Raw genomic sequence first — 16,984 nt, 5'->3', positions numbered from 1 at the left:
TGGAAAGTGAGAGGATGCCTGAGGAGTGGAAAAGAAGCATACTGGTACCGATTTTCAAGAACAAGGGCGATGTGCAGAACTGTAACAACTACAGAGGTATAAAGTTGATCAGCCACAGCATGAAGATTTGGGAAAGGGTAATAGAAGCTAGGTTAAGAGGAGAGGTGACGATCAGCGAGCAGCAGTATGATTTCATGCCACGAAAGAGCACCACAGATGCGATGTTTGCTTTGAGAATGTTGATTGAGAAGTATAGAGAAGGCCAGAAAGAGTTGCATTGTGTCTTTGTAGATTTAGAGAAAGCTTATGACAGAGTGCCGAGAGAGGAGGTGTGGTATTGTATGAGGAAGTCGGGAGTTGCAGAGAAGTATGTAGGAGTGGTGCAGGATATGTATGAGGGAAGTGTGACAATGGTGAGGTGTGCGGTTGGAATGACAGATGGGTTCAAGGTGGAGGTGGGATTACATCAAGGATCGGCTCTTAGCCCTTTCTTGTTTGCAATGGTGATGGACAGGTTGACGGACAAGATCAGGCAGGAGTCTCCATGGATGATGATGTTCGCGGATGACATTGTGATCTGTAGCGAGAGTAGGGTGCAGGTTGAGGAGAGCCTGGAGAGGTGGAGGTGTGCACTGGAGAGAAGAGGAATGAAAGTCAGTAGGAGCAAGACGGAATACCTATGCGTGAATGAGAGAGAGGACAGTGGAATGGTCAGGATGCAAGGAGTGGAGGTGACAAAGGCATTTGAGTTTAAATACTTGGGGTCAACTGTCCAAAGTAATGGGGAGTGCAGTAGAGAGGTGAAAAAGAGAGTGCAGGCAGGTTGGAGTGGGTGGAGAAGTGTGTCAGGAGTGATTTGCGACAGAAGGGTATCAGCAAGAGTTAAAGGGAAAGTTTACAAGATGGTTGTGAGACCAGCTATGTTATATGGTTTGGAGACAGTGGCACTGACGAAAAGACAGGAGGCAGAGCTGGAGGTGGCAGAGTTGAAGATGCTAAGATTTTCACTAGGAGTAACGAAGAAGGCCAGGATTAGGAATGATTATATTAGAGGGACCGCTCAGGTTGGACGGTTTGGAGACAAAGCAAGAGAGGCAAGATTGAGATGGCTTGGACATGTGTGGAGGAGAGATGCTGAGTATATTGGCAGAAGGATGCTGAATATGGAGCTGCCAGGGAAGAGGAGAAGAGGAAGGCCAAAGAGGAGGTTTATGGATGTGGTGAGGGAAGATATGCAGGTGGCTGGTGTGACAGAGGAAGACGCAGAAGACAGGAAGAAATGGAAGCGGATGATCCGCTGTGGCGACCCCTAATGGGAGCCGAAAGTAGTAGTAGTAGTCTGATCCAAGTGACTGGGGTTTGTCTAATATGGGACATCACATCCGGCTTCAGACGTCCCCATATTAGACAAACCCTGCAGACAGTCGGCGCGACGACGCGGGAGGGCACTGTATCGTCCGGAAGGAGGTGGGAGGGAACTCCGCTGCGCGTCATCAAATGCTCACTGCGGAATCGACCAATATCATCTCGGGGTCCTTCGACTACATATGACGTCACTGATTATGTTGCTAGCTAGCGCTGTTTAACGCTAGCTTTGCAGTTATTTAGCTGTGTGGTTTTTACAATCCACGTTGACATAGAGTTGGTTAGTAAAGGTGCGAGGGCCGAAGGCCCGAGCTGGGTCTAAGGAGCGAGGCCGCAGGCTCAGGGGTCCTGGATGAGTGAACTCGCGCGAGGGCCGAAGGCCCGAGCTTCGTCTAACGTCAATCTACTGTTTCCCGCTGTTCCTAAACTGAACTAGCCCCTACCCAATCATAAGCTTGGTCAATTCCTCTGTGAACATTTGATGACGTGCAGCGGAGTTCCCTCCCTCCGGACGATGCATTCTAGCACCAACCCATAGGGACCGGGTCCTCCTCCACGGAGCCCGCCATGTTGCCAAGCCATGTTTCTACAGTAGCCCAGAATGGACAGAGGGCCTGGCTCTAGAGGGCTTTTCGCGTTTTTATGTTGAAGTTGCAATTGGTGGCGCTGGTGCCAATGCACTGGTTGGAATAAATACTAAATAACTATATACAATTTATAACTTTCTGTCTAAAGGAACTTCATCACTTTATAGATTATGGGCACTCGTTGGGGTCGTAAAAAATGTTGGAATTACCTAGCCATAGTTTTCAGTCACATGACAGTGGTGGGCAAAACAAAGTTCCAGCATGGCGTGCAACAGTGGAAATTCCATTGAGCAGTAGCACAGACCTGTCAATTTTCCAGCTGTTCCAAGGAACCATTATTTGGATCACCTTACGAATGTGACATCGCGTGAAAACTGGATTGGCACCTGAAGGCTACCGTACACGCTTGAAAAGGGAGAGGCGAGTGTAAGGGTAGTCAGTTGATTGATATCTGCAACCTCACCGTTAGATGCCACTAAATCCTACACACTGGTCCTTAAGCGATCTCAGAGACTACAGCCACCATGAACCAATAAAATTACAGGAAGTCATGATTAATTAAAAAAAAAACTCAAACACAGCATAAATGCAACCGAATACTTGACATTAGATTTGATCCATCCATTATCCAAACCGTTTATCCTGCTCTCAGGGTCGCGGGGATACTAGAGCCTATCCCAGTAGTCATTGGGCAGCAGGCGGGGAGACACCCTGTACAAGCCGCCATGCCATCACAGGGCCCAAATTAGATTTGTTTTTTAGCAACATTCTGGGACTCGGTACACATGCGAGGGCTGAGAAATTGGTCTGCATACTATTCAGTGCACACATACCAAGTTTGATACAAGGGGGTAGGGATGGTGACACATTTGAGATTTCAGCCAATTACAGCAATGTTATTTTCACCTTTGACACTTGCTGAGATGACATTAGACTTTTCATTGAGGACTTGAGCCCTGAACACTCCTCTTGTATCTGTATTTATGCTATTTGATTGACGTTTATTATCATCCAAACACTTATAACCAAAAACCATGATCTTAATTTAGCAAAAAGGTAATTCATTATTAATATATCAGTAGGTTATTTTTTGACAATTTGGACAATGTCCATTGTCATTTACCAAATAACCTTCTTACAGATCAATGTTTGAATCCTGCTTTACAGATTATTACATTTGCTTTCACAAATCTGTGACCTTTGCCATAATAATAACTATTTCATTTGACATTCCCATTAACATTCCTCCTATTTTAACAACTTTTGACAGACTTCACATGTGTGGTTGCCTGTCATTAGTAATCTTCGGCTTTGAATGGCAATTACATTTGCTCACCAGTGCCATTAGCCATTGAATGAGAAACTAATCTTCCTAACTTTAATCTCACTGACTAAAGAGTATCTAAAGGGGAAAAAAACGATTTCAATATGATGGTGAAAAGCCTGCAACCGTTTGCATTTCTGAAATTTTAGATGTTCCTTTGTGTCTGGGAGTATGGAAGGGAGAAAGAGATTGAGAGCTAGACAGAGAGATAGGCAGGGAGAAATTGGCATCTGTGTTATGTATGACAGTTAACAGCTTACTCACTGGAGGCGATCTCTGTTAACATAATGGGACATCAGCATGTTGGTCACCCTCTGATAAGAGACTTTAGAACAGTTAATTGAATTCATGATTGCACAGCTGCACTTACTCATTGAATATGAGATCAGGGGCGAAGTAAAGCATTCTGCCGCTGACATTCTTATAGGACCTCCATCCCAAGGCAAACACCATCACCCCCATCCATGAATGTTGAATGACAGTCATCTGATCCTCCACGTGTAAATTTCTAAACCCTAAGGACAAAATTGGGAGCTGTAATATGACAGAAATTGGGCATCACAAGAAGGCTTTCATTTTTAGAAAGCACAAGATCAGATCTAATTTAAATGCTGTATCGTTTCCTGCCATTTAAAAGTCTAAAGCTTGTAGAATGTCCTTACACTGTGAAGCAACATTTTGTTTAACGTTTTTCAATTCATATTTTTACTTTGTAGACATCACATAGCTCAGCATCATGGATTTGTGGGTTTCTGCTATACTGTTCAGTGGTTATCCTGAACAATTGTAAGAAGAGTTTTTTTTAAACAATAATATTCATGTATCATAGTTTTTTATCATTTACAATTAAAACATGGAAATAATCTTGATTGGTTGTCACTCATTAAAATAATTATATTTGGAATTGAAAATGACATTGATGAGTAGTTAAGCACCATTGCCTTAATTTCCTTTCTAGCCTTACTTCAAAAACAAGTGAACAGCTTATATTTTCATAATTGCTTTTTTTAGGGGGGGGCTTCCCCCCTTTTTCTCCCAAACTGTATCCAGCCAATTACCCCACTCTTCTGAGTCGTCGCTCCACCCCCTCTGCAGACTACCACATACCTCCTCCAATACATGTGGAGTCGCCACCTGCTTCTTTTCACCTGACAGTGAGGAGTTTCACCAGGGGAACGTAGCGCACGGGAGGATTACGCTATTCCCTCCAGTCCCCCGCCCCCCGAATAGGCGCCCTGACCGACCAGAGGAGGCGCTAGTGCAGCGACCAGGACACATACCCACATCCAGCTTCCCACCCACAGACACGGCCACGGCCAGTTGTGTCTGTAGGAACGCCCGACCAAGCCGGAGGTAACACGGGGATTCGAACCAGCGATCCCCGTGTTGGTAGGCAACAGACTAGACCACTACACTACCTGGACGCCTCTGCTTTTATGACAAAAAGTGGAAAATAATCATTTATGCTGAAAATGAGTAAAAGGAGCATTGGCTGATGATAGCCAGATTCAATGAAATAGTTAATTGAACCTATTATATATAAACTCACAATAAGTTAATTCTAATAACTTATCCCCAAATTAAATTCTGTTTTACTGTAGGCAATCGTGGCCATGCTAAATTGCTAAAGCTAAACTGCTAAGCTATTGCTAAGCAATGTAAAGAATCAGAGTCATGTTTATTGGCCATGTCGGTTTGCTCATACATGGAATTTGACTCCAGTTTCATGGCTCTCTCAGTGTATTTAACATAGAATAGTAAGACTACAACACAACAATCTTCAGATATATACACAAGGATTGACATACCGTCGATTTGAAGTTAACATAAGATTCGAAGTTAACATAAGAGTATTTTATGACTTTTCTTGTATCTTAATTAAAACGGACCTATCAGCACTTCGTTGAACTTTATAAAAACACGTGCCTTACCTGGCAAACCTTTTGCCCACTTGACCACTTTCACTAGGTGTCGCTCTCCGAGTTCATTGAGGCTGCTGAGTAGAGCACCAGCGGAGTCCGGCTGGTTGAAGTCATGTCCTGCATTCACCACCTCAGGCTCAATCGACTGCAAAATGTTGAGGAACATCAGCTGAGTGTGGAAGTTCAGTCCAGATTTGGGTGTGATTAGCTGGGTAACCTCTGCTGTCTCCTGAACAGGAGTCTCCTCTTCAGAGCTCTTCAGTTGACCAATCTTCTTTAGTTTACGTGCTTCAAACAAAAGCAAGATAAAAAGGACATTATATGTTGCAAGAGCATGATAGGATGGCCTTGGCAGTCATAAAAAATAATTTAGTGTGAATAGGTTAAAACTAAATATTTGATTTTTGTTTTTGTTTGTTGTTTGTCTGCCTTGTGATGGACTAGTGGCCTGTCCAGGGTCTCCCCCCAACTGCCACCCAATGACTGCTGGGACAGGCTCCAGCATCCCACGACCCTGCTCAGGATAAGTGGCTTGGATAATCAATTAATTTTTTTTCCGTCGTAGCGAATGACCAAGTCAAATTGGTTTCAAAGGAGCTCATGTAATTAAAAATTTGGGATCATCTGTTGGGACTCTCTCATTGAGTAACTTGTGTTAATTAATCATTAAAATGAAAAATCAATTTTGGTTCTGTGATTACTGTACAACAATCCCAACCATGGCCTACTAATAGCTCCAGAAATATCAAATCGTACCCCATTTAGAAAAAAAGCCCTCAAACAGATGAGCCTCAGCTAGTAACGTAACCTTTGGTCATACTATATGAATCCATCCCAGTTCAAAACAGATGTACGACTGACTTAGAAATAGGTGTACGAATTATCCTTTTCCCTTTTTAATTCTACACTATCCCTCCAGCAATGTTTTGCAGCCTTTGTTAGGACAAGTGTTGAAAAGATACACTAAGTAAAACAGTTTACTGTACCCATCATGCAAAAGCGGAAGGCATATATAGTATTTAAATGGCAGGAAAATATCAAAAATTATGTTTTTTAAAAGAACATGATAAACCCGCAGGCCCCCTGCCATCTACCATCGACAAAATAAAAAAAGACACAATTTTCGTTTTGCTGAACATCACGGAGTAGATATTTCGTTTGGAAACTAAATTGGTTTTGATTCTGTCCCTACATATGAGGCAGTCTCCTCGCCAAAGTCTGAGAGAAATCTGATATTCTAATCACGAGTAAAATATCAACATCTGTGTTTTAAGCCAATCCTTTGTGGATAGCCGAGTTCCAGACAACCAGCTACTCTACTCTTAATCATTCACTTTTTTTTCTCTTCCATGAACCCATGAAATGCTAAGCAACTGTTTACCACAACTTTATCCCATTATTTGAGAATTTAAAGTCATGACAGCTGTGTGGGAGTGGGAGCAGCAGACAAACAAAAACTAACTTTGCAGTGAAAATGATGGAGAGGGAGTATTCCAGGGCTTCATTATGTCTCAATTATTTTTGGAGTTGGTAAGATAGGATACGTGGCAAAATGTTTTGAACCAAGCATGTTATCTGACTTCTTAATAGTTCTGGAGTTAATCAAAAGGCCTGAGTCTACTGTGGAGTCAACTGAAACAAAACATGACAGGCAATGTTCATGGTTTTCTGTCCTATGTTATTGCTTAATTTATGATAAAGTTCAGTTTGTAAGTGAAAAGCAATTGCAACTCACAGCTTACCATTAACACTTACTATAGACTTACCACAGCTTATTATGAAGAGCAACATGTCTGATTAAAACTACAGCCTGACATCTTGAACTTTTGTGAATGTTAAATACCAGGAATAGTCTATCTAAATCTCTATGTTAAAGTAGCAGGATTGGAAGAAAATTGCAGATTTAGAAGCAGTACAGTGCAAGTATAACATTTTCAATTCTGATCCAATAACACACCTTTTTAACAAAAAATTTTAGTTAAGAATTTAAAAATTACTCACTTGGATTCTTAGATATGAACTATGCAGGCATCTAAGCTTTGCATAGCACCTTATAAATAGGTCAGGTAAGATCTCTACCTCCTAGAGATGATGCCAATGTAAACAAAGGAAACCATCCAAACTGTGGTTTTAGAGCCCCTTTAACTCACGGATACATTTCTGAGAAGCAATGTGTTTATTCAATACAGTACAGTCAAAAATGACCACTGACCTAATTTCAGATTTTACCATTCTGTTGCCAATGCACATTTTAGCATTTACCTTAAATTGGCTGACTACACTACTAAGTCTATATCCACTTTGTTGTAGGAATAGCTTCTTTAATAGTATGGCTTGTAGCTGTCTATTAAAAACATCCCAACATATTGCAAATTTGTCAACTATTTTACAAATATTTGTTGTCAGCAGCTACTGTATTGCTGCCAAGCTTTACAGACTGGCCAAGAGACTGTACACATTGACCTCACTCAGTCCCTAGTACCACAAAAATGTGAGCGAAACATGAAGTTCAATTCAATTCAATTCAATTCAGTTTATTGTCATTAAAAACAATGTGCAGGCACATGTCAAGCCAAGTCAACTCAATTTTATTTGTATAGCCCAATATCACAAATTACAAATTTGCCTCAGTGGGCTATACAGCAGCACAACATCCTGTCCTTAGACCCTCTCATCTCATCGGATAAGGAACAACTCCCTAAAAAAAAAAACCTTTAACAGGGAGAAAAAAATAGGAAGAAACCTCAGGGAGAGCAACAGAGGAGGGATCCCTCTCCCTCAAAAACGCTATTCTTCCATTGCGCTTCAATTTTTGCCAAAATCTAAACAAATGTATGTCAGTGTTGTAAGAATATCAACTTTGGTTCACATCCCAAAAACTCTCCTTCCAAATACACCCAAAGCCAATATGTTCATTGTCGCAGTCTGTCACTAAGTGGGTATATGTGTGTATGCTTTTTTGTTTTTGTTTTTTATTAATTAACTAAGTTTCCTTTATTAATCCCCTTGGGGAAATTCAGTTACTGCAAATTAACCCATCCTAGCTGTGATCTGTGTAGCTAGGAGCAGTGGGCTGCTGCCTTCAAGCAGCGCCCGAGGACCAACTCCAGTTCTTTTCCCACTGCCTTGGTCAGGGGCACAGACAGGAATATTAACCCTAACATGCATGTTTCTTTTGATGATGGGGGAAACCGGAGCACCCGGAGAAAACCAACCGCAGACGCGGGGAGAACATGCAAACTCCACACAGAGGATGACCCCCCCCAAGGTTGGACAGCCCCAGGATTCGAACCCAGGACCTTCTTGCTGTGAGGTGACAGCGCTAACCACTGGACCACCGTGCCACCCATGTTTGCCCTTGTACATGTGTGAGCATGCTCAAAAAGACATGTATGTATTTGTGTCAATTTTTGTAAGTGTTTTTTGCGTGTTAGTAAGCAGACAGTCATTGATGCAAACAATTCAGGGGCACCAATTGTCAATTGCAGTCAGATTTGCTGATCAAGTTCATTTGGCACATATAAGAAACATTTCTTTTTTAATTCAAATTTTATTTAAAAAAAACATACATACAACACATAATGTTACAGGACTGGTCCATAAAAGAAGGGGGGGTTAATAAAAAATGAGGCAAAACATTTGATTAAGAGAAATAATGTAGTGAAATTAAATAATTTTGTATACATGGATCCGATTCATACCCAATGTCCCCAATTCAATCATTTGTTCACAGTAAGTACCCACTTAAGTCCAAATTATATTAAACTCCCAGAGATTCCAACAGTTTCTTCCATTTCTGCAGAAAAAAGATGAGTCCTTCCATCAATATAGTGTCCTATTTTTTCCAGAGTCACAACCTCGGAGATCAGAGATTTCCACATGAAAGTAGGAGGGTCATCCCTGACCCACTTTACCATGATGGCTTTTCTCACCAGCATTAGAAGTGACTGAACCACTTCCTCTCCTCGTATTGTGTACGATTAGAGTCAGGGACATTTCCAAGCAGACATAAAAGTGGATTTGCTGACACTTGTTGACCTATTGCTGTACTAATGTTTGCACATATTGCCCTCCAGAATAACTGAATTTTATTGCATTCCCACAAGCAATGCAGCCTAGTACCTACAAACCCCAATTCCAATGAAGTTGGGACATTGTATAAAACGTAAATAAAAACAGAATACATTGATTTGCAAATCCTTTTCAACCTATATTCAATTGAATACACTACAAAGACAAGATATTTAATGTTAAAACTGATAAACTTTATTGTTTTTTGTAAATATTCACTCATTTTGAATTTGATGCCTGTAACACATTCCAAAAAAGCTGGGACAGGGGCATGTTCACCACTGTGTTACATCACCTTTCCTTTTAACAACACTCAATAAGCGTTTGGGAACTGAGGACACTAATTGTTGATGCTTTGCAGATGGAATTTGTTTCCATTCTTGCTTGATGTACGACTTCAGTTTCTCAACAGTCCGAGGTCTCCGTTGTCGTATTTTGTGCTTCATAATGTGCCACACATTTTCAATAGGAGACAGGTCTGGATTGCAGGCAGGCCAGTCTAGTACCCGTACTCTTTTACTACGAAGCCACGCTGTTGTAACATGTGCAGAATGTGGCTTGGCATTGTCTTGCTGAAATAAGCAGGGACGTCCCTAAAAAAGATGTCGCTTGGATGGCAGCATATGTTGCTCCAAAACCTTTATGTACCTTTCAGCATTAATGGTGTCTTTCACAGATGTGCAAGTTACCCATGATGCCATGGGCACTAACACACCCCCATACCATCACAGATGCTGGCTTTTGAGCTTCGCGCTGATAACAATCTGGATGGTCCTTTTCCTCTTTAGCCAGGAGGACACAACGTCCATGATTTCCAAAAACAATTTGAAATGTGGACTCGTCAGACCACAGCACACTTTTCCACTTTGCGTCAGTCCATCTCAGATGAGCTTGGGCCCAGAGAAGCCGGCGGCGTTTCTGGGTGTTGTTGATATATGGCTTTCGCTTTGCATGGTAGAGTTTTAACTTGCACTTGTAGATGTAGCGACAAACTGTGTTAACGGACAATGGTTTTCCCAAGTGTTCCTGAGCCCATGTGGTAATATCCTTTACAGAATGATGTCAGTTTTTAATGCAGTGCCGCCTGAGGGATCGAAGGTCAAGGGCATTCAATGTTGGTTTTTGGCCTTGACGCTTACGTGCAAAGATTTCTCCGGATTCTCTGAATCTTCTGATGATATTATGGACTGTAGATGATGAAATCCCTAAATTCCTTGCAATTGTACATTGAGAAATGTTGTTCTTAAACTGTTGGACTATTTGCTCACGCAGTTGTTCACAAAGTGGTGACCCTCGCCCCATCCTTGCTTGTGAACGACTGAGCCTTTTGGGGATGCTCCTTTTATACCCATTCATGACACTCACCTGTTTACAATTAACCTGTTCACCTGTGTAATGTTCCAAACAGGTGTTTTTTGAGCATTCCTCAACTTTCCCAGTCTTTTGTTGCCCCTGTCCCAGCTTTTTTGGAACATGTTGCAGGCATCAAATTCAAAATGAGTGAATATTTGCAAAAAACAATAAAGTTTATCAGTTTGAACATTAAATATCTTGTCTTTGTAGTGTATTCAATTGAATATAGTAGGTCGAAAAGGATTTGCAAATCATTGTATTATGTTTTTATTTACGTTTTACACAACGTCCAAACTTCATTGGAATTTGGGGTTTGTACATGAGTTTTACATTTGGGACAATTTGGTGAAATTCCTGCTTTATACTTACTATAACTATAAGACGATACATAGATATTTTGTACGATATTATATTGTAATTCTGTATATCTATTGCAGATTGAAATTCTGGAAGGCAACCGCAGGATCTCTTCCCACACATCATTATCCATCACACATTTGAGCAATGTATACCAAGATGTTCTTAACCATGCAAGGTTGTCCAAGTTCAAACTTAACACCTCAGAATAGAATTTAGATATAAAGTGTTTTTGCTCTTTGTGGTCCAGAAAAAAACAATTTTAGCAGGTGAGAGTCCTTTGAAAATTCCAGCAAGTTGGCTTTCTTATACACATAATGTCTGACCTGTAAGTATTTGTAGAAATCCTTATTTGATATATGGTATTGTGGCAGGATGAGGAAAAACGCAGCAGACGAAGGCGAGTTTGATGTTTATTCCTCAACTCCAAAAACCGACTACAGCAGGAACAACCCTGCACCAGCAAGCCCGGGAACGTAAACCACGCCCCCAGCTCACAGTCCTGCTGGGTGAGAGGCATAGCCCCTAGTGTCCGCCACACAGCCCCCCCCCCCCGAACACCCAGAAGGGACTCCTGGAAAGAAAATTAGTGTCTCACTGGAGGCTTAAGCAGCCTGCCATAACGGCTGCGCCGTCCCTCAGCCGAAACAGTAGGTGAAACACAGTCCAAAGCCGGCTGAGAAGCAGAACGCTGAACCCGTGAAGACACTGCCGGGGTCCTGGAAGGAGGACGACCCCGACGGGGAACCTGGGCCGGAAACACAACTTCGCCTGCCACCCTGTGCGCCGGTTTAAGCATATCAAGCGTGACACGCTCCCTACGCCCACCCATATCCAGCACAAAACCCTTAGGACCCGTCTCAAGAACCCGAAATGGGCCATCGTATGGGGGTTGGAGGGGCGAGCGGTGAGCATCATGCCGTACAAAAACAAAACGAGCCGACATGAGCTCCGCAGGCACGAACGACCGCGGAAAACAGTGGTGAACGGGGCCTGGAACCCGAGTGCTGTCGGACAAAAAAGGATAAACGGCCGGACGGGGTCGAGGAGCGGAACTCCCAGGCAAAAATTCCCCAGGGACGCGGAGCGGCTGACCGAGCACCAGCTCAGCGGGCGAAGCGTCGAGGTCCTCCTTAGGAGCCGAACGCAACCCGAGCATAACCCAAGGTAAACGATCCACCCAGTTACCATCCGAGAGCGCAGCAAGCAGCGCTGCCTTGAGCGACCGGTGAAAACGTTCACACAACCCGTTAGCCTGAGGGTGGTACACGGATCGCGCAAGTGCCGACCAGAGCTCTGACACGAACTGGGGGCCCCTGTCTGAGGTGATATCTGACGGAGCGCCGAAACGGGCGACCCAGGAGGAAAGAAAAGCGCGTGCAACATCCGAGGATGTTGTGGAGGACAGAGGGACAGCCTCTGGCCACCTGGTGGTCCGATCCACCATTGTGAGCAGGTGCGTAAAACCCTGTGAAGAAGGTAGAGGGCCCACCAGATCCACATGCACGTGGTCGAAACGTCTGGCCGGGATCGGAAACGGTTCGAGGGGCGATTTAGTGTGCTGGTGGACCTTAGCGCGCTGACACGCTACACATGCAGCTGCCCACCCCTTGACGTCCTTGCGGAGGCCAGGCCAAACGAACTTGGAACCGACCAACTTCACCGACACCCGAACTCCAGGGTGCGAGAGGGACTGAATCGAATCGAAAAGTCGACGGCGCCAGGCCACTGGAACAACGGGGCGGGGACGGCCGGTGGAGACATCGCAGAGGAGGACAGGACTGCCTTCCTGCATCACAGCGTCCTCTAGCTTGAGGCCGGTACGCGTTGACCTAAGGGCAAGGACGTCCGGGTCGCTGGGCTGGTCGGCAGCCATAGCGGAGAAATCCACACCGAGGTGCACAGGACACACAAGCACACGCGACAGACAATCAGCAACAGGGTTGGACTTCCCAGCTACATGCTGAATGTCCGTTGTGAACTCGGAGATTGCCGCTAGGTGGCGCTGCTGATCAGACCACGGCTCAGTCACCTTGGACATGGCGAAAGTCAGCGGTTTATGTTCCACATAAACCGTGAATGGGCGACCCTCCAGCAGGAAGCGGAAATGCCGGGTTGCAAGGTGCAGTGCCAGCAACTCCCGGTCAAAAACGCTGTACCTGCGCTCGCTATCTCGCAGTTTGCGGCTAAAAAATGCGAGTGGCTGCCACGCATTCGCCACATGCTGTTAAACCACAGCCCCCACGGCTATGCCAGACGCATCGGTTGTTAAAGCTATGGACGCCGTGGGTGTGGGATGGGCTAGGAGGCCAGCGTTAGCCAGGGCGCACTTAGCTCCGTCAAAGGCCTGGACCCGTTCGGGAGTCCAGTCGACAGGGTCGTTAGCCTTCTTAAGCCGCAGGGCTGCGTAAAGTGGCTGAAGGAGGTGGGCAGCGCGAGGGAGGAAACGGTTATAGAAATTCACCATGCCTAAGAATTCCTGCAATGCCTTAACAGAGACTGGGCGGGGAAATTCCGCCACCGCTTGCACCTTAGAAGGCAACGGGACCGCGCCTTGCGGCGAAATGCGGTGACCCAAGAAGTCAATCACCGGCAGTCCAAACTGACACTTGGCCGGGTTGACTATCAGGCCGTGTTCGTCAAGACGACGGAAAACCTGTTTCAGGTGCGCCAGGTGCTCTTCAGCTGACGGACTGGCCACTAATATGTCGTCGAGATAAACGAACACGAAAGCAAGGTCACCCAACACCGAGTCCATCAGCCTCTGAAAGGTTTGCGCTGCCCCCTTCAAGTCAAAAGGCATGCGCATGAGCTCAAAAAGCCCAAACGGGGTGATCACTGCGGTCTTGGGCACGTCCTCTGCGCGCACGGGAACCTGATGATAGCCGCGCACCAGGTCCACCTTAGAGAAATTAGTGGTACCTGACAGGCGTATGGAAAATTCCTGTATGTGTGGGATGGGATAGCGGTCATTGGCGGTGACGTTGTTCAGGCGGCGAAAGTCGCCGCAAGGCCGCCACGCCCCATCCGCCTTGGGCACGATGTGAAGCGGCGAGGCCCACGGGCTGTTGGAACGCCTCACTATACCCAAACGCTCCATGATGGCGAACTCCTCCTTAGCTGTAGCCAATTTTACCGCGTCGAGGCGCCGCGCGCGCGCAAAAACTGGCGGTCCCAGAGTGGGAATGAAATGTTCTACCCCGTGTTTAGTAACCGCGGTGGAAAAGGCAGGCGTAGTCACCGATGGAAAATCCGCCAGCAAACGCTGAAAAAATCCCCTAATGCTAAAAAGTTAGCGTGTGTTAACGGCCCGGCTCCCCCTGTCTCGCACGGAAAAGTGGCGAAAGACACAGCATCAATTAAACGGCGGTTTGCAACATCAACAAGCAGACCATTAGCACACAGAAAATCCGCGCCGATAATAGGAACAGTAATGGCGGCGACTACAAAGTCCCACTCAAAATGGCGCCCGTGGAAGCAAACAGTCACCAACCTTGTGCCAAACGTCGCAATGGATGAACCGTTAGCTGCACTTAAATGTGGGCCGCCGCCTTCGGCCGACCTGTCTGTCTTAGCAGGAGGGAGTAGGCTCTTTTGCGAGCCTGAGTCCACCAGAAACCGTCTTCCTGACATCGTGTCCTTAATGAAGAGCAGCTCACTACGTCCGCCAGCGCTCACAGCTGCTACTGAGCGCTGGCCCTGGAGTTTCCCGGCGCCTCAAACGTGCACGGAGGGACGCAGCGCCTCGCCTCGCCTTGCCACCGAACCGCTGGTGGAAGAAACACAGGCCGCTCCCGCATCCTCCGACGCCGGCTGCAGAGGCTCCGATGCCACACTCCGCACAGAGAACCGTCTGGTAGCCAGCAGGACCCGATCGGCCTCCTCAGCCAAACCTTTGCAGTCCCCAGCGGCCAGACACGGGGAGTTAGCCAAAGCCGCGCGCACAGGAGACGGAAGCTGGCGCAGGAAAACGTGTGGGAAAAGGAACCCACCTTCGTCCGAGCCTAGCAGCGACAGCATATTGTCCATGAGATCCACAGCCGTCCCGTCGCCCAAACCGGATAGGGAAAGGATTCTATCTGCCCTCTCTGCGGCAGAAAGGCTGTACCTCCGGAGCAGAAGATGTTTGAGGGCGACGTATTTATCGTGTTGCGGAGGGGCGCGCAACCGCTGCATGGCCCGGCGTGTGGACTGCTGGTCCAGCGCAGCGATGACCAAATAGTACCTGGAGTCGTCGGCGGAGATTCCACGCAGGTGGAACAGCGCCTCGACATGCTGGAACCACGAAGCCGGGTCGCTCTGCCAGAACTCTGGGAGCTTCACAGCCGCGGCGAGAACGGCCGGCTGTGAGAGTTGGGGCGGCGTGGCCGAAGTGGATTCACACTCCTCTTCTGCTCCAAACATGTTCAATTCGGGGTCACCAATGTGGCAGGATGAGGAAAAACACAGCAGACGAAGGCGAGTTTGATGTTTATTCCTCAACTCCAAAAACCGACTACAGCAGGAACAACCCTGCACCAGCAAGCCCGGGAACGTAAACCACGCCCCCAGCTCACAGTCCTGCTGGGTGAGAGGCATAGCCCCAAGTGTCCGCCACAGTATCAGTGATTCAAATGTTTTAAATCGCCCATTCTCAAAGTGCCAAAGTGTCAAATTTGGTCCTATTACCTGTGATAATAACTCTGGGTCATGTGATAATAACTACCAATATCATTAGAACATTAAGTGGGTGAGTGTTTTTGAATATTTTCTTTAATGTTCTCCATGTCCACAATACATTAGTTATCAAAGGGTTGTTTCTTGCAATGTGTGACAGTTCATTCAGGTGTTTACCCAACAAGTTCACAGGAGAAAAGGGTTTACAGATCACTGACTCCAGGTCAAGCCAAGGAGAATGCTCATTCACCCAGGAAGAAATAATCCTGGCATGTATGAACATTATACAGTATTCTATATTTGGTAAACATTACATTACATTACATTACAGTCATTTAGCAGATCCTTTTATGCAAAGTGACTTACAATAAGTGCATTTAATGTAGGAAATCAGGAGAACTACTGGTCATTAGAGGTCATAAGTGCTTCTTCTCTAAAGAGCAAAACCAGTGCTAAAGTAAAAGCGCAAGAAAGAGATTCTTCTTTTTTTTTAAATTAGTGAATACAACAAGTGCTAAGAGCAAGTAACAGGGTAGTAGTTCTTGAAGAGGTGAGTTTTCAACCTGCGCCGAAAGATGGGCGGCGACTCTGCTGTCCTGACATCAGTGGGGGGTTCATTCAACCACTGTGGGGCCAGGACAGAAAAGAGCTGTGACTGGGTCGATCAGCAGCAGGGGCCTCTGAGCGACGGGGCAACCAGGCGTCCCAAGGCAGCAAAGCGAAGTTGTTGGTGGGAGTGAAGGGCTTGACTATGGCCTGGAGATAGGAAGGAGCTGTTCCTTCCCTGCCCTGTAGGCTAGCACCAGACTGTTAAACTGGATGCGAGCAGCTAATGGGAGCCAGTGTAGGGACATGAGAAGGGGAGTTGTGTGGGAGAACTTAGGGTGGTTGAACACCAGACGAGCTGCAGCTTTCTGAACAAGCTCCAGAGGTCTGATGGCTGACGCGGGGGCGCCAGCAAGGAGGGAGTTGCTGTAGTCCAGCCGGTAGATGACCAGAGCCTGGATGAGCACCTGCGCCGTCTCGTCGGTGAGGAATGGGCAAATCCCCCTGATGTTATAGAGGAGAAATCTGCAGGAGCGAGCAACCGATGCAACGTTTGCAGCAAACGACAGTTGGTTGTCCAGGATCACACCCAAATTCCTCGCAGTCCGAGTTGGCGTCACCACGGTGTTGTCAATGGTGGTGGCCAGGTCTCGGTGCGGGCAACCTTTCCCCAGGTGGTAGGCAACAGAATAGACTGCTATGCTACCCAGATGCTCCCAACCAGCCCCGTTTTTATCTATCCACCCAACAACTTTTTTTTTTTTGCACCCAACACATCCAAAATCAGCCAAATTGGGTGGGCA

The 16,984-nt window shown here is 46.0% G+C and overlaps 1 protein-coding gene across 3 annotated transcripts in view; it reads right to left on the bottom strand.

The window, feature by feature from the left end:
• LOC130117215 (androgen receptor-like) overlaps window positions 1–16,984 on the bottom strand; it is a 120,415-nt gene that overhangs the window by 48,850 nt on the left and 54,581 nt on the right. For all 3 annotated transcript variants that reach the window (XM_056285392.1, XM_056285393.1, XM_056285394.1), the window contains exons 5-6: window positions 5,208–5,486; window positions 3,647–3,791 (exon numbers count right to left, since the gene is read on the bottom strand). In XM_056285392.1, coding sequence (XP_056141367.1) covers window positions 3,647–3,791; window positions 5,208–5,486 — 424 coding nt within the window. The remainder of the gene's footprint in view (window positions 1–3,646; window positions 3,792–5,207; window positions 5,487–16,984) is intronic.

This window comes from Lampris incognitus, chromosome 8, assembly GCF_029633865.1.
Source record: "Lampris incognitus isolate fLamInc1 chromosome 8, fLamInc1.hap2, whole genome shotgun sequence".
Taxonomy (NCBI): Eukaryota; Metazoa; Chordata; class Actinopteri; order Lampriformes; family Lampridae; genus Lampris; species Lampris incognitus.
Note: the sequence above shows the minus strand (reverse complement) of the source record. Positions and strands in the feature narration are given on the sequence as shown.